This window comes from Poecilia latipinna, unplaced genomic scaffold, assembly GCF_001443285.1.
Source record: "Poecilia latipinna isolate Pla-1442-1.1 unplaced genomic scaffold, P_latipinna-1.0 Scaffold100, whole genome shotgun sequence".
In the NCBI taxonomy this organism is placed as follows: domain Eukaryota; kingdom Metazoa; phylum Chordata; class Actinopteri; order Cyprinodontiformes; family Poeciliidae; genus Poecilia; species Poecilia latipinna.
Genome location: NW_015112716.1, coordinates 266025 through 288857, shown reverse-complemented (window position 1 = coordinate 288857; position 22833 = coordinate 266025). Strand labels below are relative to the sequence as shown.

General features: G+C 38.6%; 2 protein-coding genes across 6 annotated transcripts; both read left to right on the top strand.

The window, feature by feature from the left end:
- On the top strand, positions 1-12777 carry cpsf6 (cleavage and polyadenylation specific factor 6). Of its 5 annotated transcripts, none has more exons than XM_015027058.1 (11): positions 1-106; positions 1586-1795; positions 1877-1980; positions 2121-2266; positions 2444-2620; positions 3297-3404; positions 4434-4932; positions 5033-5148; positions 5505-5658; positions 5740-5938; positions 11807-12777. In XM_015027058.1, the coding sequence occupies exons 1-10, from the start codon at positions 47-49 to the stop codon at positions 5924-5926; spliced, it is 1761 nt and encodes a 586-aa protein (XP_014882544.1). In that variant the 5' UTR covers positions 1-46; the 3' UTR covers positions 5927-5938; positions 11807-12777. The 5 variants fall into 5 exon arrangements, with proteins under 5 accessions (XP_014882544.1, XP_014882540.1, XP_014882534.1 ...); XM_015027054.1 differs by having other exon boundaries at positions 2435-2620; positions 5743-5938; XM_015027048.1 differs by having other exon boundaries at positions 2435-2620.
- A 3328-nt stretch (positions 12778-16105) lies between these two features.
- On the top strand, positions 16106-18897 carry yeats4 (YEATS domain containing 4). The gene is made up of 8 exons (XM_015027070.1): positions 16106-16402; positions 16582-16701; positions 16786-16852; positions 17090-17184; positions 17875-17964; positions 18049-18136; positions 18296-18492; positions 18594-18897. The coding sequence occupies exons 1-7, from the start codon at positions 16352-16354 to the stop codon at positions 18463-18465; spliced, it is 681 nt and encodes a 226-aa protein (XP_014882556.1). The 5' UTR covers positions 16106-16351; the 3' UTR covers positions 18466-18492; positions 18594-18897.
- Positions 18898-22833: the final 3936 nt, after the last annotated feature.

Sequence of the window (22833 nt, the reverse complement as noted above, 5' to 3'; positions counted from 1 at the left end):
CATTGTTTCTGTTCTGCACCCGCGGTGGGGACCGCTTTACTGGAAAATGGCGGACGGTGTGGACCATATCGACATCTACGCCGACGTCGAGGAGGAATTTAGCCAGGTATTTAGGCTTAAATTACTCAGGTTATGGGACATTAGGCCCATAGGGACAACGTATTTTGTGCTTGGCAGCGGTGTTTTGACGCTACTCTCGTCGAATTATTGTCGAAATAGCTTGTCTCCTAACTAGGCCTCTTTCGCCATGCTGCAAGCCTGCAGCTCAGCTTCAATAATTCGTCATCTGAAATATAAAGTGATCGATTTCAATATGTATTTTTGCATGTGTATTAATGTGCAACAAAATCTTACTGTTTTATCATAAACACTTTGGAGTGTAGTGTATATTATTGGTTTTATCGTGCAGCGCATATAGGCCTCGGCATGGTTCCCGCGACTAAAGCTAAGACGAGCCAAACAAACGCAGTTTCCTTACCTAGCTTCGCACTATTTTCAAGCGAGTTGTTTAGTAGCGCTGTAGTTTTTTTATTTTTTATTTAAAGCTAAATAAATATATTCTTCTGAGAATAATTCTACAAAACACTACACTTATATTGAGTGAAAATACATCTGGCTGTAGCTAAGTGCTATTAGCATATCTACGTTTCCTTTTATACACACACACACGCCCCTTTTGTTTACTTCTGTGGTTCATGAAGAGACACCATTAGTTTTATCTAGGAAGTCAGTCATTCGCAGATATGGGTTATCTACAAAATTTTTTGTCTGTTGAAAAAAATGTTTTTAAAATCGTGTGTTTTCTGCGAATTAGTAAAATTAAGGTTAGCCATTGTGTGAATTAGATACGTCGGGGTCTGCTGTACATTCGCGCGGTTTAAAACGAAACAGTGGGACCTTTTTTGACCATTTAAGCTAAATTATTCTTATGAGGAAAATGCTTATTTTGTGTGCGTGTGTGTGTTTTTTTTTTTAGAGATAATACAATGGGGTTTTGCTGTTCTTTTAACATTTTTATTCTAGCTGCTAATTTTGTTATTGATTTCTACTTTTTGGTATAACTCTTATATTGGTGTTAGAGTCCATCCTTTGGAGGCCACTATCTAGCAGCATGTGGATTTCAGTACACCTGAATTAGATGACAGAATTACCCCCTCATTCTGTGCTATTAATGGCCCAATTATGTGATTCAGCTGTGTTGATGCAGAGACTCCTATAAAAGTAAATTCATTTTGGGATAAACGATTGCTTCTTTCCAAGTTGGAGAAATAAGTGAAGGAGAAAAAAAAATCTGTATATTTTTTTGTGTGGGTGTTTGTCCCTTTGCTCCTTTTCTGTTTAAGTCAGATTTGTTTGGTTAAAAATAGCCGTCTCTCATTGGACATTTAGGCCAACTATAGATTGATCTGTGCCCCACTTTGGGAATGTTTCCTGCCTGATTATAACAGTATTTAATTCTAAAGTAATCAATTTGCTGCCAGAAAAAGTGGCTTTTGTTATTTCTGTGAATTGACTGTTTAAGTTTGAGCTGGTATGGCTTAATTGCTCCCCGTGTTTGTATTCATCCAATGATGCTTTCTGACAGGAACCGGAGTACCCTCCTCATGAGCAGATCGACTTGTACGATGATGTAATATCCCCGTCAGCCAATAACGGAGATGCTCCGGAAGACCGCGACTACCTGGACTCGCTCCCCGCCCCGGGGGGCTCCGAAGGGGGGAAGAGCGCCCCGCCCAATGTGGTTTACACCTACACAGGCAAAAGGATTGCCCTGTACATAGGAAACCTCACATGGGTGAGAACCAATTACAGCTCAGATTTGTGTCGAACCTCCAAACGTTGGATTTGTGTTTTGAATGAGTCTCTTGTTTCGCAGTGGACGACAGACGAAGACCTGACAGAAGCTATTCGGTCAATAGGCATCTCAGATGTGCTTGAGATCAAGTTCTTTGAAAACCGAGCCAATGGCCAGTCTAAAGGGTGAGCTTGTTGGTGTCTGCTGGTGGATACGCGACATGTCATTAGCAGTACCTTGAATCGTAGACAGCCTTGTACTCCAGTCTTTTAAGAAACAATTTTTCCAGGCGGTATAAGTGCACGTCCTCTTCTAAATGTTCCAGGTTTGCCCTCGTGTGCGTCGGTTCCGAGGCATCGTCCAGAAAGTTAATGGACCTGTTGTCCAAGAGGGAGCTCCATGGACAGAATCCCATCGTCACGCCGTGCAACAAACAATCTCTGAGTCAGTTTGAGATGCAGTCGCGTAAAAGTAAGTTGGCCATCCATTCTTTTGGCACGGCTTTCTTAATTTTTTCTTTATTTTCTTTATTTATTTTTTTTAATTTGTTTTAGGTTTTGTAAAATAATCCTCAATTTGTTTATGAAGTCAATTGGGACGAGCAAATAGAAATATGTGGGTTTGTTTTTATCTTCTCTGATTCCGCAGGTACCCAGTCGGGCCAGATGTCTGGGGAAGGCAAAGCCGGGCCTCCAGGCTCCGGCTCCCGTGGCGGATTCCCGATGGGCAGCCGCAGCAAAGGCAGGTTCCCTGGACCCCCTGGTCCTGGAAATGACCGTTTCCCCGGCCCCGTGGGGCCCGGAGGCCCGCCGCCACACTTCCCAGGTTGGTTTGTCGGCACATTTTGAGGGAAATGCTAGAGGTGGTGTCGGGTGTCGAAAACGCCTTATTACTCGCGTTTTACTTTATGTAGGTTTTTTTTTTTTTTTTTTTTTTTTTTTTTTTAAAAAAAAAAAAAAAAAAATTAAAATTTTGCAGTCAGTCCAAAAGATTCTGATTAGGTTGGCTTTATATCACAAGGTTCTGCTCAACAAACGTTCTGTTACTCAGACTTGCATGGACTCAAAGCCACCCATGTGCAGTTTTAGAGTTTTAATTTGTATCGCCAGGATTGTGTTTGTGCTTTTCTTAATTTAGATTGTTCTTTGTCTGTCCCACTCTGCCTCCAGTTCAACTTTTCCTGGCTGCAGTCCTTCGCTCGCTGATAGATTCCAGCTCCATCTCTTAACTAGCTGTTTGCTTAAAGCTTAACTTGGCGTCTTTTAGCTCTGCACAACTCTTGTGTTGCCTGCGTAATGCAAGAAGCAGAAGACATTACTGTAGCCCCCCCTTTTTTTTTTTTTTTCCTCTCCCCTCCTCTCTCCATGCAATCCTTTTCATGCCTCATCTATTGCTTATTAACTGTTGCCCCCTCCCCCACTGGGCTGCGTCAGGCCTTCAGCTCGGAGCCAGAAGTTCATGAAGGGAAGAGTGATGGTTGGTTTGCTTTCTTCCCCATTAGGCTCGGGAATGAGACCAGATCTGGTTAGCCACCATGATGGCCCTCTGATGGAAATGAATTTCAATCCCTTCCCGCCGGGGGGCAGGAACGGGAGCTGGCATAGCAGAGGTGAAACACCTCGATTGATCTGAATAATTTGATCAGTTATCTTTCTTCTCTGAAGACATAGAAGCTTGGTGATGGACCTGTGGTACAAATTGTGTCCGGTTGATGATCTTATTCAAGGTTCAGTTTACCAACTACACTCCCAACATACCAGTGCCTTACAAAAGAGTTTGGATCATTTCAACTTGGCCACATTTTGTTGCAACTACAAACCTCGGTGTATTTTGTCTGATAAACATAAAGCACCACTTAGTTGTGAAGTGAACTGAAATGGATGCATGGATAAATGTTTCCAGCCTCTTCACAGATAAAAACTTTGAAAACTGATGAGACAATAGTATGTAGAACCAGCAGAGTGTCTATTTTCACAAGTTTGTCGTGTCCCTTCCTTTTCTCCTTGCAAACTTTAATCGACCAAAGATGGGTTTTGTCAATTAAATGACTTCCGAAGGCATTTGGTGCTAAATTTAAATATCATATTTTTACTTTGAGGAGAAAGGACAAAAAAAAAAAAAAGGTCTTTCCGCTTCACATAATGCATTGAAGTTTGTGGTTGTGTCGTAACACACTGAGGAAGTTTACATGCTATTAGTACTTTTGTAAGGCACATGTTATCAAATACAAGGAGCCTTTAAGCAAGCTTTAAGTATTCCAGAAACGGTTCCTCCAATGTCATCAGAAGAGCCGTTTTCCGTTAAATTGTATTTCCAGGACATTAATTATATGAAGCACCAGCTTGCTTTCATCTGTCTGTCATTTGTCGCTGCTTTGCGTTCTCGCCCAGTCAGCATCTTAACATTTATATGAAAGATGCTAAGAAAATAAAGCTCTCCTAAGATGTTTTTATTAGAGTTGTGGCATACTTTGTGCTGTTTGTCGTTTCCCCATTTTGTGTTCTGATGTAGGAAAGGCCTCCAGAACTTTTAACAACATGCTTATTTCTCCAGATGAGAGCTGTTTGGCTGTGCTGTAGCCAGAGGCTAAGCGGTTTGTTTTAAGCGCATCTCTTCTTCTCCTTGTTATTCGTTGTAGGTGGGATTCAGGGACCTCCTCGTCCTCCTCCGGGCCCCCCTGGGCCTCCAGGGCCTCCAGGTCCTCCACCTCCCGGCCAAGGCCTTCCTCCTCCTCTGCCAGGCCCCCCGAATCGTGGCGACCGGCCTCCCCCACCTGTTCTCTTCCCTACTCAGTTCGGTCAGCCACCGCTCGGACCTCTCCCTCCAGGCCCCCCACCTGCAGGTTACGTCCCCCCTCCTGGTCCTCCACCGCCTCATCAGGGCCCGCCTCCCCCAGGACCCTTTCCTCCTCGGCCTCCAGGCCCTATTGGACCCCCGTTGGCTTTGGCTCCACCCCCACACTTGCCAGGCCCTCCTCCAGGTGGACCACCACCAGCTCCTCATGTGAACCCCGCCTTCTTCCCTCCGCCTGGAGGGAACAACATGCCCCCCAACGACAGCCGAGGGCCCCCGGGGCCAAACGACCTGTACGGCCGGCCGCCGCCATACGATTCCAGAGATTACGGTCCTGGACGAGGGTAAGGCTAATGGAAGTCATGCCAAGAAAAAGAAAAAAAAAACAAAAACTGTCTTTTATTGGCTGCATTGGTGACTGATCTCCTTATTGGCTCTTTGTAGAGACATGGAGTCATCACGGGGCCCCCTGAATGAGGCCGAGTTTGAGGAGATCATGAACAGGAACAGAGCCATCTCCTCCAGCGCCATTTCCAGGGCCGTGTCTGATGCCAGCGCAGGTAGCGAAGGTCCCATCAATAGCAAGAGAGCTCAAGCCAGTGTTATCTGGAATATTAGGAAAACAAAACATCTAAGTGTTAACAAACGGTAGAGCTAAAATAAAGCTCACAATTCCAGCAGAAATTAGCCTGGACCCTGTGGCAGCTTAACCTGCCAACTGTAGATGATCAAACAAAATATAGAGCAAAATCCACAAATTGAACAGGGCTGCTGATGGATACATTTGCATGAATCGTATCATTATTTATGTTGTAATAAAATGTCTTTCTTACTAACTACCTAAGGGAATTCTCCAAAGTCAACTTCTGGTCATTTTCCAGATTCCCTGTTTAATGCATACCTCTCCCTCCTTTAGCTGATTATGGCAGTGCTATAGAGACTTTGGTGACGGCCATCAGTCTGATCAAGCAGTCCAAAGTTTCTGCAGACGACCGCTGCAAAGTCCTCATCAGTTCCCTGCAAGACTGTCTCCACGGCATAGAGTCGAAGAGCTACGGCTCTGTATCTAGGTAAGAACTAAACGAAGCTGAAGGAAAAACAAGGTTTCCTCTTTAAATCGTTGAGTCGACAAGCATTTCATTTCCACCCAGAAGAGAACGCTCCCGAGAACGCGACCACAGCCGCTCCAGAGAAAAGAGCCGGCGACACAAATCCCGCAGTCGAGACCGGCACGAGGATTATTACCGAGAGCGCAGCCGGGAGCGCGACCGCCACCGCGAGAGGGACCGGGACAGAGACCGTGAACGAGAGCGGGAGAGGGAGTACCGGCACCGCTAGATGACAGGGCAGGTGGGTACAGCTTGGTGCTCTGTAGCCATTTTAATTGGATCTGAACCAAAAAAAATTGGAAGAGGGAAATAACAGCGATATGAAGCCTTTTCCTTTGCTCACTTTTTTTGATTATTAAACTCCAAATAAATAGCAGTATGACATTTTACCTTCTGATATTACATGATATCAAAATGAGAAACCATTGGGTAAAGAAAGTGTGAAGTGAGCAAGGAAAGGGCTTTGAAAACTCAGCTTTATGGATTCAGGTAGGTGGAAAGGTGAGTTTACCACTTCATTTTACAATGTGAGCCATTGCACCTGTTCTGTATGTTGTCTGGGAAAATATATGTAATGGTACATTTACAAAAGCTGAAAGTCCCAGAGCTTAATGATAAGTTTTTAGCTTCTATTGTTCAAGCTTATTATAGACTAACATTTCAACACCAGCTGTGTCTAAAACTGATCGGCGAGCTTCAAGCCTGTTCTGCTTTTTGCAAGTTTGATGTCCTCCAGCTATGAAGCTCCCGATTCAGTGGTTGGTTGTTGGAAGATGCACAGAGTGCTTTTATTTCATGCACTAGTCAATGTTTGCTATGCGACGCGTGAACCGGAACAGGGTTGGGATTTGTATTTGTGAAGTTACAGAAAACACCAGCAGGCACTGGAAATTCAGTGTTGGATGTATTTGTTACTTTTGGGCTTCAGAAGTTGGTAAATCACAAAGTTCACTGATCCTTTCTTATATATACATACACGTTTAATTTGTTTCTGGGTAGTTTTCACAGCTGAACAACGTTCTGGGCATCATCTGTGCACTCCTCTGTTGAAGGGATGATGTAACGCAGTACCTCTTAAGAATTGATTTATTCTGATTGTGCTGTATTGATAATGATTAGGAACGTTAAACAGCCGAGTTTTGTGTTTTACCAACAGCTGTGAGCTTAGATCAAATGTGGAGCAACTTTTTGGCTTGAATGTGAAGATTGTTTGAATTCAGACATATTTATGTGAATTTACAGCTGACTTTGGTATTTGGTGTCATTTAATGCCACACGTTTGATGTCCCCATCTGTTCTCATGCAGAATCTGCATTCAACCTGACTTGTTTTATTGAGTTAAGTGAAAGTAAAATGCAGGTTATTGGCAGAGAAACATTTTATTATTGTAGATCTGTAATGAATAATGTGACGTTTCGCCGTTCTATTAGGTTAAATATCTATACAAATGTTAAGAGGCCAAACAATATTTTCATGCAAGACCTGATCTTGTACATGTGTCAAACTTGAGTAGTTCTAATGTAGCTTTGTTGAATTTCAGACAATTGAGCCTCATTGTAAAACTTTGAGGTAAAGTTGAGAAATGAAAGATCCTCACGTTCTTGTCTTTCCTGATTTAATCTGCCGTGTATGTTGGTGTGAAACATATTTGAGAAAAATGTGCTTGCTCCAGGTATTCTAGTGTCACACGTATGTAAAATGAGGTGAGTTGGCTAAATTAAATGTCACACTTATGTAAATGTTTCAAGATTTTAAATAGTAATCTAAAAAAAAAAAAAAAAGCAATATTGGTAATAGTTTATAGTAGGGATGGGCATTTCAAGCATGTGTAGTATGGCAAATTGTTTTAGGAGAAAACCTTGTAATTCAATATTGAATATAGATCTCGATGAACAAGATCCTAGAGGACAGGAAACGTTGTAGGATAATTATAATGACCTTTATGGAAACACAACACAAAGATTAGAATAAATAAAAACACAATTAAGAATAACAGACTGCACAGTGAGGGCAACATTACACCATGACACACTGTGCAATGAATAAAAATTGTGTATCCAGATGCAAAAGATGGCACAACCGAGAAGCATAATTTAAAAATGTACAAAATGGCAATGGATTTAAAAACAGACATTTACAAAAAGTGATAATAAAACTGTGCAAACAGTGGAAATACCAAGAGGGTTGGGAACAGTGATTGTGATAGTCTGGTAGCTGATGGGAGGAAGGATCTACTTGATGCATCGCCCTCTTGTGGTAACGGCAACACACTACGGTCAGGGAGTGAAAAACGGAATGGAAATATCGTACTTTTTTTTTTTTTTTTTTTTTTTTTTTTGTAATTACTATCTATAGCTTCAATAATCAGTGCCCATCCCTAGTTTATCCAGGTTGTGTCCCAGCATGGTATGTTGTGCTGTCACTTTGGTCATGTCATAATAGTTGAAGTGAGCTATTTATTCTCTCCAAGTAATATTTTACAATACATTGTTGATGTTTTGCTTCTCAAATTAATCTGTAACATGTTGAGGCTGCTCTTAGTCTTTCTGGGTCACTTTCTGATTAGTGTCACCCATGTTGTAATTGTTACTGGTTGGTTCTGTCTACCAAGGCACCATTTGCATGTTAAATAACATGCTACCTTGTGTATACCTTTGCTGTAGTTGAAATGCTGTTTGTGGTGTGCTGCTGCTTTGTGTAATGTCAGAAAAATCCGGATCTCTATTTGATAACGATCAGAGATCAGTAGGAACATTTACGGTTACCCAGCCCTCCGAGTCACTGAAGTCAAATGTAGTGAGGAATTATGCATTGTGTATTTAATATATACTATTGCCTTTTTATTAGTGTCTCTGTTGTATTGCCATGAAATATTAAACAGGGTGATTTACATTTTGGTTTTGCTGAACTTTAGAAGCAGGCAAAGCCCAACATAATGTCACTTGGTAACCATTTTACTGCAATGTCCTTTTTAGTGCTGAGTCTTAGGTCTTAGTAAGTCAAACAAGTTTGTATTCAAAGTACGTGTCCTTAAATGATGCATTATTTGATTATTTCACACAAAAGTACTTTGTGTCCATTGGGAACCCTGTTTAAGATACAAATCATTTAAATTTCCTTTTTTTTCTACTATAATTATTATTATTTATGGAGTGGCAACAATTAAGTTTAGAAGCCTTGTTAACTGCACCAGGATTTTCTAATGCCTGTTGCCACAAAAACAAAAATAAAACAAAATGAAAAGGTACCCAGTGGACACAAGGCCTGATGTTGAATGTGTGGACAATAAAATGCATTTGGGTAAAGTTATTGAAAACTACGTTTTTACCTTGGAAATGGGCAAAACATCATGTCCAAATATGCCCCATGTTCCATTGCTCCACACCCGTCCATGTAATATTTCAGGAAAAGAGTCAGTCGTGTTTTATATGTAGTTATGCCTGTTATGGTTTGGCCATCTGTTGTCAAAGTATGCTGTTTTTTACTGTTGGTGTTCATAATGGTGAACTAAGTGTTTTTCAAAGTTTCTTGCTTTGCAATGCCTTAAGACATTTTGCCAGTATAATTATTGAAGAGGCATCTTCAATGTCCGTTGACAAAGAAGCAATTTGATCATGTCAAACCAGAGTCAGACACTCTAAAAATAAAGCTTGGAAGCAACTTGCAGTAACAAAATAAGGTCCAGTACATAGAGAATGTACACAGTTACAAGGAGCAGCAGATCAGAGTTAAAAGAAACACTTATTCAAGAAATTCTGGTCTTTGTTTCTGTCATCACACTAAAGTGAATTTAAAAACGTTTGGAGAAGTCTTCAATGTCTTCATATTATTGATCAGTCCAAGTTTGTCCTATTTAAATCCAGAAGTTTTCTGGACTCTAGGTCAGGGTCCCCAACCCCTGTGAGTAAAAACACCCGGGTTTACCAAAACCTACATTTAAATGCTTAATTGGTTTTGTGGGTCTAAACTGGTCTGTGGAGGAAGGAAATAAATGTATTTGGTTTGTGTAGGCTGCAGACCTCTGCTGTAGATTCAGGTTAAAAACCTTAAGCGTGCCAAATGCTGATTTTATCATCTAAATTTAAATGAAACATCTGGTGGATTTATGAGTTGATGATCTGGATCTGAAACGTTTTGTGCACCCTGTTAAAAGGGCTGGTTTGTAAAATGTAAAAAAAAAAAAAAAAAAAAAAAACAACCAAAAAACCAAATCAACATTAAAAGTTGTAAGTTTAGGGAAGACTGCTCAACCCTGGTTTGACTTTGATCTAATTGCCATTTACAAGCAGACATCGATGCACGTTTCATGTCTATAATTTGTAATGAACCTTTTTAATTATTCAGCAAATGATGTATTGCTCATAAAATTAGTATTGCGGGATGAATCGTCTGCTTTGTCCTTAATATTAATTGAACATCTGAAACCAGAGTGTACTCATGACCTTTTAATGTAGATACTTGAGTCTTTGTCCCATAAAAGGTAAAGCTGGGGTTGAAACAAATTAGATCTTTCTGCCAAGACTTTTTCATTTGTCATGTAACAATCTTGAAGGGCTTGTAATATTGCAGGAATATACTGACTAAATAGTTTGATACTATTTACTGCTGCCATGCAGCCTCTAAGTTTCCTGTTCTTTGCATGCTGCACTTTGTTGTGCTCAGGTGTTGACATAAGTTTTCCATCTGCTTGATTTGCTCTGTTTGATGGGAAACATGGCATTTTAGCATCTCAGCATTGTTTCATGTAAAAGCAAAAGTTTGTACCTTTTTAAATATCAAGTTCACAGATTTTGGTGGCAGAATGTATATTGCAGAGTTTAAAAAAAAAGAAAAAAGTCAGTGATTATATATGTGGTGTTTTTTTTATGTCTTATTCAAATCTTTTGAAAGAACCAGATCTAGTTTTTCCTCCAAAATGCTTCAGTGCTAGTTTAGGACTGGAGATGATTCTTGTTTTTTGCTATTTAAACAACAAAAACAAACTAGTCTTGGTATTTACAACCAGTGACACAAACACACAAAACGTTGCTTTATCAACTTTCTGTGGTTTGTTTGGAAGTTGGAGAATGTCATTTTTATTAAATTATTAGTTATTAAACATTGTAGTTTTGCACAGCCTGTAGTCCTGTTTCTCAAGGCACCTTTTAATTTGTTTATCTTAGTGGTCCTTTGGTGCTTTTATACGCTAATTTTGTCCCAACTGAAGTCAAAAGAAAAAGTCAAGCACTGGTTCTGAACAAGCTCTGAAGTGTCTTTGTTGGGGAAAAACACAGATGCACATTTTCAGTGTTTAGCTTTCTAGACTGTCTACCCAAAGCTGTAATTTTGTAATGGCAAATTAAGCAGGGAATTTTTCAGAAGCATAATAATGATTCAAATTTGGTGATATGAGGTAAACTACGTGAAATCTAAAATCTTTTTTGCTCAAGGTATGAAGGTAGCACTTTCAAATCCTTCTTTTGTACAAAACAATTTGTGTGTATCAAATTAAACCTTAATAAACCAATATAGTTTTTGCTGTTTTAAACTGTATGCAGCATGTTTCTCCATGTCCGTCCCTGAATTTGGAGTTTACTAAAGGTCAGCTCTCTTACGAAAGACCAAACGTTAGTCTAAAATGTTGCATGTCTAACTGGAGGTTCTCTGTCCATAAATGTATTGAACATGGCTCCGATTCAAGCCATCTAAGTTAGACTATCGAAGGAACACCTTTAAATGTTCTGTTGTGTCTTCATGCTGAAACATTTCAAATAAGCTGCTCTGTTGAAATTTGCATGATGTTCTGGTGTATGCGCTGGGGTTGGGAGCAATTCACAATCAGCCGAGGCCAAACAAAGAAAAAAAAAAAAAACAACTTAATTTGCTAAAAAAAAAAAAAAAAATAAATAAAAAAATTGTGCCTCGTTGTCCAGCGTCTGTTGTAACCCTCACACGATGCGGTCTTTATGCTGATGTAAACTTTTAGCACCGCGACTCAAAGTGATGGTAAATTGAACCCAGCCTTGGTGGACACATTCTGTAGCGTAGAGGTTTATTGGTGAGTGGGGGAGTGTTTACTTCTTGGGCTGGCTCCAAACCAAACTGCACCCTTCGTTTTGACACCTTTCAGCTCACGTGGATCAAGGATGGAAGGAAAAAGGAGGAACGCTCTCTGTACACCGTCACCCCCGCTCACCCTGCATGACCGGACAGGACTACAACTACCAGCTCTTCCTGCACCCCCCTCCATGTCTCCTCTCTTTTCCTTCTCCACCCATCCCCCTCTCTCTGTTGTCTGCCTGACTTAAGAGCAGTGGATGGAGGACCCTCATCTATGTAAGGCTTTTGTCCAAATGTCTATATTCATAACTGAAGATGAAAGAAAACTTTCCAAGCAGTTCTTTTATTTTTGTTTTTGTTTGACATAAAGACTAGTATGTGTGATGCTTTTTTTTTTTTCTTCTTTTTTTGTTTTTTGTTTTTGCAAAGAAACAATAAAATGGCTCTGCGACCCTAAAAAAATAGAAGACAAGCATCAAGTTCGTTTCATTTGTTGATTTTTTTTGTTTGTTTTTTTGGCTCGCTGTACTATGTAAATTCAATATAGGCAAGTTTTTATAGGGTTCATGTTTGACGTTTTCTCTCTTTCTCTCATTCTCATTTCTTCCTGGTTAGTATGTTTGTAAATGTCTGATTTTTGAATGAAAAACTAGATGGTGTTGTAATAAAAAATGTTTGAGGTCCACTCATCTGGTGAATTTCTCTACATGTTTTGTTTCATTTATATTAAATGTATTTTTGCACTGATTTTATTTTATTTTATTTTTTACAATTCCAAATTTCACCAAGTAAGTGATCCTTTTCCTTGACATTTTGTTTCTCTTCAAATGGATGGGATTTTTTCCAAGGTAAGACTCGAGTAGAATGTATTTTCAAATGTGAACAGACGATGCAGTGTGAGCCAAAATGGACGCTCCTAGAGGCATTCAGATCATTTTTGGAAAATCACGCCGTAAATCAAAAAAAAAAAAAAGCCTGCTGCCGTTTGCTGCGCTGCTTCACATGTAATTATGCTGGATAGTTGTTACCAAAAGTGATGAAGACAAAAATGTTTGTGGTACGTTTTCATCATGGTGAGCAATATTGTTACATTAATTGATTCCATTGTTGTAAAAACTGGTTAGTGTCGAATGCAAGTTAGAAGAGATGTTTACATTCGCTCATTTTCATGGACTGTCATTCATTTGGGGCTTTTTCAGGATGTTTTTTTTTTTTGAGCATTTTTGTAGTCATCCATCAGCTGCTTTCATAATTCTGATCAAATATTAGAAGCTCTAACTGGAAATCATTTGAATTTATTCCTCGTCACTGAGCTTTTAATGGTAGTACATAAATATTGAACAATGTTCTAACCAAGGCTGTTTGAGAAGTTCGATCAGAAACTAGCTTCTTGACTAAAACATTGAGCCTTTTGTCTGTGTGAAAGTCAAGTGGTTTATCTATTCCACCCACTTGCAGTGAACCACTCCCGTAACATAATGCCGCCAACACCATGCTTGACAGTTGAGCAAGCCAATTGATGCTGTGAATAGCTTCATTTTTGGAGAAATTTGTAGTTTGCTTCCAGATATTTCCCTTAAAATATGCTTCCAGATGTATCGCCAATTCTCCAAATTATTGACATCAATGCCCATGATGAGTGCATGTAAACCTGTGATCAGAACAAGATTGAAATGTTTTTAAAACGCAATGTTAGAATGGGATTGATTGCCACTAACAGCAGCCTCTCTTTCACTTCACCACCCATCCTGTTGATGTGTTGCATTTGTGTCACTGTGATTGTCAGTTTGTCTTATATATCTTTATTTTTTTATTTATTTTTTTTACATTTAAGGAAATTCTTTTAAAAACTTCTGCTTTTTTGTTGTTTTTTACTGTCTGAGACCAAATTTTGAATTGCGACGTAAAATAGCTGTATTTGTTTCAATACAGATTTACTTTTTGAATTGTAAGTCTTTGCCAATCTTTGAATTTAAGAGAATAAAATTGTTAAAAAAAAAAATAAAAAAAAAATGCTAATCCATGTTAAGAATCTAGAGCTGCTCCAACCGTGCCTCAAAATATAGTATGTTTTTTCCCTTTTTTACTGAAGTCACATATCCATATAGGCAGGTGTTAAAGGGGAAACATACTTTTGTTGTATTTGGATTTTATTCTCCACTTGACATTGCCTTACTATTACCATCTCATCCTAATTTTATTTTTGACATAATCTGAGATCTTTACATTTCAAGTGTTAACTGGGGGAAACAGGAAAACGTTAAGATTGCTCGTGACAATTTGAGCGCAAACGTGTATCCTGACGATGCTCTTGCAGAATGTTTTTGGTCGGTGTGTTGTATTGTGTTTTGTACTCACAAATATTCATATTCTGTTATGACCCTGTTAACTCTGTTAATAGTAATGGAGTCGGGTGTATTAGATTTTTAGTGAACCGGTAAGTAGAATTTTTATTTTATTTTATTTTTTTTACACTTGCGCCAGAAATTTGGTTAACGTTTTTGTCGTTTAATGACAATGGCACTTTAATCGAAACAAAAAAAAATCTTAAAGTGAAATTGTTAAAGTGTGATTGGCTTATGTTTTTGTCCTGTTATATTGTATCTAAAGAAAAAATAATCTAAAATTGTTTTTAATGTACATAAGCATGTTAAGAGCTATAAGACAAATCATTTGAGTTTTGGTTAAAGTGTAGGTCAGTTTTGTGCCAACCTTTATCCACAGCAAAAAGGTAAGTGTTGTCAGGTCTGCCTGCCCTGGACAAGAAGTAAGGAACAGCCTGAATGGCCGCTGCTTCGAGCAAGACACTACACAAACCATAAAAAGTAACCATTTTAATGTTTTCAATTTATGTTCAATTTAACTTATTGTATATATGTAATAGTCTTATTTGAACTAACCATGTTTTCTCCCTAGAACAGAATTGGGAAATAAGTGGGCAATTAAAAAAAACTGATTTCATATGATCTTTCTCATAATACAGTTCAGTGGGACGGTTTGGCATACTGTGGGTTATTTATTGTGAAACTCTTAATTGGGATGAAGTATTTGCCATAGGAACACGGTGGTGGTAGATTCACATTGCTGATTTTTACAAATAAAATTCTTTTGCATTAAATTTTTGTTTCATTTGTACTTAATATCGAAAATGTCTGCAGTTTTAAATATTAAAGCACCATATAGCAACTTATAGTGGACTAAATTGTAGTTTCAAATATTGGCCAACTACAAATATAAGAAATGTGGGTTATTTTTGGGAAATAATATGCAGAGTTGATCATGGTCAATGCAAAATTTGAAAATATATTAGTTTCTACCACACAAAAATGTCACTGGCTTGTGATCTTAATTATTGTGCTTCTGTAATTGTTGGGGATAAAGTGAGAATGTTGTGCCTCATCGGTCCCACGAGAGTAATGGAGCTTCTTATTTAAGGCAATTGGTGCAGAGAAAGGAGTAATCAGTGAAAACTGGGACCAACTTAAATCAAACGTGATCAGTTCGAGTGTAGAGTTCATACCAGAGTAAACGCAACCACTACACTGGGCAACTTGCAACAAAAACTGCGTGGGATTACATCCCACAGCATTATGTTAAAAGAAGGTGCCAAGTCATTTTAGGTGGTATGCTCACTACTGAGGGCCCTCTTGGGCCCTCAGTAGTGAGCATGCAGTTTGAAAGGAGTTTCAAGCGTCTCACCATTCAATAAATGACACAAAATTTCGAAAAGTTTTGATTTTTGGATGATATGAGAGATAATGTGGTAGAATTCATTTGTGTGGCAGTTACATTTAAAGTTAAATTTTGTCCCATAGTTCGAGACTCCTGGTTTATAAAAGAAGGTAAAGCTTGTATTATTTGACCAGAATCCGGTTATGTAAGGTGATTAGGTTTGAAAACAGTCATCGGTGGTGGGCTGATGTAAAACGAGCGAAGAGACAAAAACTTCTAAGTTCATACCTCTATAATGTATATCTAAAAATCAAAGCAATGGTCTTCAAAAGCCAGAAATGTAGGTATTAACTAATTTCTGATGATTTCAGTAGACATGTCTTGATACGCGGCAAAATGAGGCAAAATAAAACGAGTTTCCCCGATCGGTAAATATGTAAAGTTGAACATTTTATTATAAAAGCTTCGAAAAACATCTCCAGCTGATATCAGTAGTTAAGAAAAATATTTTTTAAAATCGTAAATAGTATATTTTGTGCGGGTGAAAAGATGTTACATTATGAAAATACATATTTCTGGTACTTTAAGATAAAAAATTTTAAGCATGCACAAGAAAAGTCAAACATATTTACTAGACTGTTTAGGTAGAACCTGGTTTTACATTTAGAAACTAGGTGAACCATTAAAAATCATGCAGTTTTTTATTATTTTTTTTTTTTTTACATTCCCTGTGGTGGAACCTTTATATTCAGCCTTCGTTCATACCGGAAGGTGAACACGTTTCTAGCGTCATTTCCGCCTATGCTACAATGCCGTTTTGTTGCATATAATGGGCACTGCACGCTTAAATGGCCCATCAAATGGGTTTGGAAACGAGTAGTGGGAGTAGAATAGACGTCTAGAGAGTCCCACACTGTTATCTAAAACCTGTTCTCGGAATACTATGTTCAAAAAGATGACTGAATTTGGACCAGATTCCGGAGGGCGCGTTAAGGTAAAGATAAAGAATGTTTCAGATCAATTAAAATCTGATATATTCACAGTTTGGGTTTTCTGTTCGATAAAAATACAGTCACTTGGTTCCTTTTTCTGACACTTTTAACCCTCGCAGTGTTCTCGAGAAGTGATCAGTAAAATTGTCCATATTCAACTTTTATGGTGTTTTTCTTTCAGGGAGTGACGATAGTGAAGCCCATTGTGTTTGGAAATGTTGCCCGTTACTTTGGAAAGAAGAGAGAGGAGGATGGACACACACATCAGTGGTCTGTCTATGTGAAACCCTACAGAAATGAGGTGTGGGATCATTAGAAAAGAAATGTCCTAAAATGGTGGTATTTATTGACGTAAAATTAAGTTTATTGATCTTAACTCTCCCAGGATATGTCTGCTTATGTAAAGAAGATCCAGTTCAAGTTACACGAGAGCTATGTAAACCCCTTGAGAGGTAAGACAAAGTTTTAAAATCTTTGGTCAAAAAGTTGTACAATATTTTTCCCCACTCTGTAAAGGTCACAACAGAACCTTTTACAAAGATGATACTGCCACCACCGTGTATTAGGAGGGGGATGGTGTTTCACGTTGATTCAGCACACAGTGATACATACATACTGATCTCCTTGCATATTTTTTTGTTTACAAGGCACTGCAAGTCTGCTAACGTTGTCATTCTTCTCTCCTCTAGTGGTCACAAAGCCTCCATATGAGATTACAGAGACAGGATGGGGAGAGTTTGAAATCATCATCAAGATCTTCTTTATTGACCCTAATGAGAGACCTGTAAGTAACGTATCCAAGCAGGGAGTAGAAATGTTGTTTGGTGGAAAAGTGGTCTGTTTTTCCTGCTTTCCCCCCCCCCCTCTTTTTTTTTCTAATGGGCAAATAAAACCATATAATGTCTAATAAATGGGATATTTTCATACATGCTTTATCTCAGATTTTTGCTTTTATCCTGCAGCTCCCCCCTCCACCCTCTTTTGAACTTGTTGACTAAGCATGGATTCATTAAGATTTTCGAAAAGGACGGCTATGTTTGAACTTTGGATAGCTTTAAATCCAAGATTAATTTGTCTCATTAGTACTTAAGTAGAATGTGGTTAAAACTGAACAATGCACTAAAAATGGTTTCAAGGACACAAAGGATGAAAAAATACCTACTTCTAGACTTTATTCCATATATATCATTATCAAAGGTTGTTGACATATACTTGAGTCCCTTCTCTCTCCCACAGCGATCTCCTGCAACCTAACCTAAAAAATTCTTACTTTTCTTCTACTTACTCCTCCTTCCTTCTTTCCTGCTATCCTTTTATACACCCACCTTTCTAATGTCCTTTTTTGAGTCATTCTTTGTGACTACATCCTCTTTGGGCCTGAAAAGTGTGACATTTTGAAATCGAAAATGTTATTTTCGATTAATAAAAATGTTAAATGATATGATTTTTGTCTGTTTCTGTTTTCTTGTCAAAGGTTACTCTGTACCATTTGCTGAAGCTGTTCCAATCAGATTCCAGCGCCATGCCGAAGAAAACGGTCGTCTCTGAGTTCTATGACGAAATGGTACAACTTACGTTCTTGAATACTATTGGATTCATCTCCGTGTTCTTGCTTATCAATTATTATTTAATACTATGTGAATTGCAGATTTTTCAGGATCCAACAGCCATGATGCAACAGTTGCTGACCACATCCAGACAACTCACCCTCGGAGCTTATAAGCATGAGACAGAGTGTACGTACTCGTATGTTGAGTAGTAACAACTCAAGTGTGTGTTAATGTTGCTGTTTAGCCTTATGATCACAGTTTCCAGAGGAAAGTGAAGGGGGAAAGTCTACTTCACATTGCAGCAGTCTTTGCCTTTCTGAGCATGGCCTTTGTTTGTTTTCCCAGTTGGCGAACTGGAACAGAGGACAAAGGAGAAACTGGAAGCGGCAAAGAAGAGAACGAGCCAAGAAATCACTGAGCTTAAAGATAGGCTGAAAGCCAGCAGGGAAAACATCAATCACCTGAAGGGAGAGATCAGGAAGCTCGAGGAGGACGGAGATCATAAAGAGCACTGAAAGGCACTCAAAAATCAGACAAGAATGGTTTGTATTGGCCCTCTCCTCTGAATCCAAAATGAGCCTCGGTTTGGAGACGCGTCGTCTTGGACGTGAATCTCATCTTTTTGTCTCATCTTCACATACAGGGACATACTTCACTTTGCTTAAAATAAGCAAACAAAAACCTTCAGCTTGACAGCTCAAGTACAATCATCCAAAACATCTGGAACGTTGGTGCTTTTGATTTATGTCCATCTCTGGAATAAAAATGTGTAGAATTGTTTGTAGCTTAGTCAAGAAATTTTGTGATTTTTGGCCCCTTTTTATGCACAGATATTACTGGGTAATAATATCTGTGCATAAAAGGCCCACACCTATGAGTTGCTTTTCTTTTCAGTTTTTTTTTTGTACTAATATAACGTTTTTATATAAAGAAACTGGTAACAACAAGACTTGTGTTTTTTTTTTTTTATCTCTTTAATATAATATTTCATGAGGTAAAAAAAAAAATTCTTACATTTAGCCTCACTAATATCTGAGGTGACCTAGTGGGGTCATACAATCTTAAATCAGTATTTAGGAGACAATTTAATTCGTAAGCTTAATAAACAAATTACGCATGTAATTCATTGTTGCAAAAAGCGCGTTAAAATAATGGTTAATAGGTTTCAAAAGTGCAAGTGAAGTCCTGACTTCTAGAGTGGAAGCGACTTCCCAGTGAATAGTTCAAGCTTTGTAGACAAAAACTGACATTTTCCCATTGATGCTGGTTGAGGATCCATAATTTATCAGAAGCTTTAATTTAATTATCTTGGACACCTTTACATTTACATGAGTCGTATTGAAGTGATTAAATTTCATTCTTCTGTTTTAGTTAGATCTTTTCAGAATGCCAATATTTCATTTCTTAAAAATAGATGAGGTAGGTTTTATAGTTTTTGGACGTGCGGGTTAACCGAAATTTCTTGACTTCCAAAGTGAAACCTCACTATCACTTCATGATTACCATAAAATGTCCGTTTAAACAATTCCTTATCGAAATGTTACAACTTTTTGGGATAGTGTTAAAGTATTCAGATTTCCGAACGTCCGTGAATGCTCCTAACAGGAAGTTCAGTGACATTTTTTTTTTTTCCCCTGTCCGGGACATTGAACTAGTGTTGCACGTAAAACTTTGTTTCGGTCTAATAGTAACGCCATGAAAACGTGCATGCACGTCCTGTGTTAGAATGAAAAGCGTGTTTTTAAAATGTATGCAAATATTTGTTTACAACCGTAAATTCAACCACGCGAGTTCGCCGAGGAAATTCGTAAAACTTGTTGGACTAAATTGTCTTCAGGTGCCCATCAGGTGGAGTACATCAGGGTAAGTTGGATTTATTGGAGAAGAAAGACGCAACGTTTGAATTTTGCCTCGTATGTTTGCTGTATATATGTCTGTATTTATGGGCTAATTCCTGGCTTTGCGGTAAATTGTTTTAGTTTTGCTTTTAGAATTGTTTTATTGAATTGAGCTATCAGGGTTAAGCATACATTGACGTCACACTTCGTGTAGCACAGCTGCACTAAAAGTAGCAACTGGATGCGTAATCAGCTGACGTTGGATTAGTAACTTTTATATTTATTTAAAGATTTTGTATTGCTCTAAAACGACTAACTGCTTTGCTTTACAGTGTTTTTTGCTGGCGTCAGTGATTTGAAGGAGAGAAAAATGCATTTATTTAAACTGCTTTTAGGCCACCTCTTGGCCAATTTCATACACAATGATGAGAATAAGTAAATCCTGATTACACCGATTTTTTATGTCTAGTTTTAATTTGGGAGATGTGGCTTGTCATTCTTTTGTTGGGGAAAGACATCCAGTTTAATGTGGTGCCATTGATTATATTTACCCAGAATTCAAGTCGAGCCTTGTTGCATGTAGTTACAATCAGATTTTTAGTATAAATATGCCCAATTGTGTCCAAACTTTGCTGATATTTCCATATAAGCTTTATTTTCATGCTCAGGTTTGCAAGGCTCACCCATTGTTGGCTTTGTCATTGTTGGAGTAATTGTTTCTTCTCAGACGGGGCTTTCATCCCATTTTGTTCAGGGATGTGTGTCACTGTAAGGATACTCTGTTCAGCTGGGTTTATGTGCTCATTTTGGACATTTCACCATCAGACATCAAATTGTCCCAGTTTGAATCACGTTTTTTCCTCTTGATAATCTTGTCTGCTTTCTTTTTGTTCTTGACACACAAGGCAGTTGTGTGTCTGATGTGTTTTCTTTAAATATACACAGTTAACTTAAAGCCAAGTTTATTGGTATAGCACATTTCAGCAATTCAACACGCTTTACATGATGAAAACATTACATTGCAGTACAGTAATGAAAAGTTGGAACACAGACTACAATTAATAATGTTTCAGATTTTATTAATTGAAGGCATGTTTTTTTTTAGCTTTTGTGTTTGAGCATATTTGCATTTTTTTTTTTAGAAGTTTGCTACAGATGTAGAGCATAAAACCAGCAAGGAGTTTAAATTTTGGTGATCCTCCTGACTGTAAGCCTAGTCTGTTTGTTTGATACAATCTTAGACAGAGAAACAAAAATGTTTCTGTGTATTTTTGAAGTACAGGTGTTATGGAGTCAGCACTTAATATCTAACTTTAACATGCATGTGTTTTTTTTCATGCGTCACTGGCAAATACAAAAGACACATAAAAATGGCGTGTGATTTTTCTACCTAAATGTGTTTTAAATTTGATATTATATTGCTTTGCCTAAACCAACATACATTTATCTTTTTGAGTTCAGTGAAACCAAGTGGGGCAGAAAACGGTAGAGACGTGATTCAGCGACTCCTTTATTATACCTCCTGCGGGCTTCAGTGAGTTTACACGGTAGTCACGTGACCGCAGCTTTAACGCCGACGTCACAGAAACGGAGCTGGTACCGAGTCGTTATCCAACCGCGACACCAAATGCACCAAAACTCAGCCCCACCATCGTAGAGAAACACCCTCCTTGTCTTCCGCCTCCTTCAATGTTTGCCTTTGCCTGTCAGCGCGGCAGTAAAGTAACCTGTGAGCGCCGAATAATGCCACCTCGCTCTCGGTGAAACGGCTTAAAGCTGATCGAACAGACATGGCTGCCCGGTAGAGGAACAGCTGGGGTTGTCCTGGTCGAGCTTTTATTCAGGTACGTTCTCTGTACAAAGGTGTTTTGTAGTCTGTAGCGAAGCCTGAGGGGGATGCTGGCATTTAATTCGTGTTTAAATCATGTGCGGCTAGTGCTTTGTCGGGTATCTAAAACCATTTGTTTGTTTGTTTGTTTTGTTTTTTGGTGAGACGAACAGTTTACATATATTCATCAATAAATAAGTTGTGAATTATTTTTATTATTTTTTTATTTTTTGCGAGCGTTGATGTGTGTGCACGCCCAACAGGCTAAAATGTGGAAACTGATAACACCAGTTTCCTAAGTGTTCCTCTTCTGACACGCTCGTCTGGTTAATGAGTGGAGTTTTAAGACGAGTGTTTTTGAGTTTGTTGTTTACTTGACCACATCTGTCTGACCGCACAGGTCACTCACCCACAAGGCACCATTGTTTCTCCACAGTCTGTGTACAGTCCATTCATGAGGCTGAGTGCATCAGCAGGATGCTGTAGCCTAAAGGCATGGAGAGGGAAAGTGTTGTCCGAGGCTTTGGTTGCACTTCCTGTGTTCATATGTCTTCACATTGAGTGCTCATGTTCAGCATATAAGCGCGTCTTCTCTAATGCAACATGGGTGTTTCCTTTTCAGTTGCAAGGGTGTGTAGAAAACATTGAGTGGTGTATTGGGGAGTGTAGAAAATAACAGGATAGGGCGTGAGGCTTTGATTAGACTTGCTTGGGTGTTGTGGGTGTTCACTCAAAATGAGCAACTCCTTCAAAGTGTTGTGCACGCTTTTCCTGAAGTTTGGAGTGCATTTAGTTTAGCCCAGAGCTGTGTAAGGAGCTCACATGTCCCAAAAGTCCTTACACATGCAGAAGTCAAATCCAATTACAAACACACTATTTAATGCATCTTATTTGGATTTTAAGTTATGTACCAACATTAAATTGTGCATAATGTAGAAGCTGCTGACATTATTGTCGAGCTGTATTTTTTCCTCTTCAGTTAATACTCTGTTAAACCACATTTCACATCACAAGCATATATATTTTTTTTTTGTATGTCTCCATCAGCTTTGCCTGTCTGGAGAGTGAAGTTTGTACCGATTCTTCTTTACAACCTGGGTTCAGATTGTGATGGATCAACACATATTTGTGCAAAATTTTACAGTGGTAGGAAAGTGATGCATCCAAGATATTGATTGAAATTTGTGGATGCCTTTTTTTTTTTTTTTTTTTTTTTT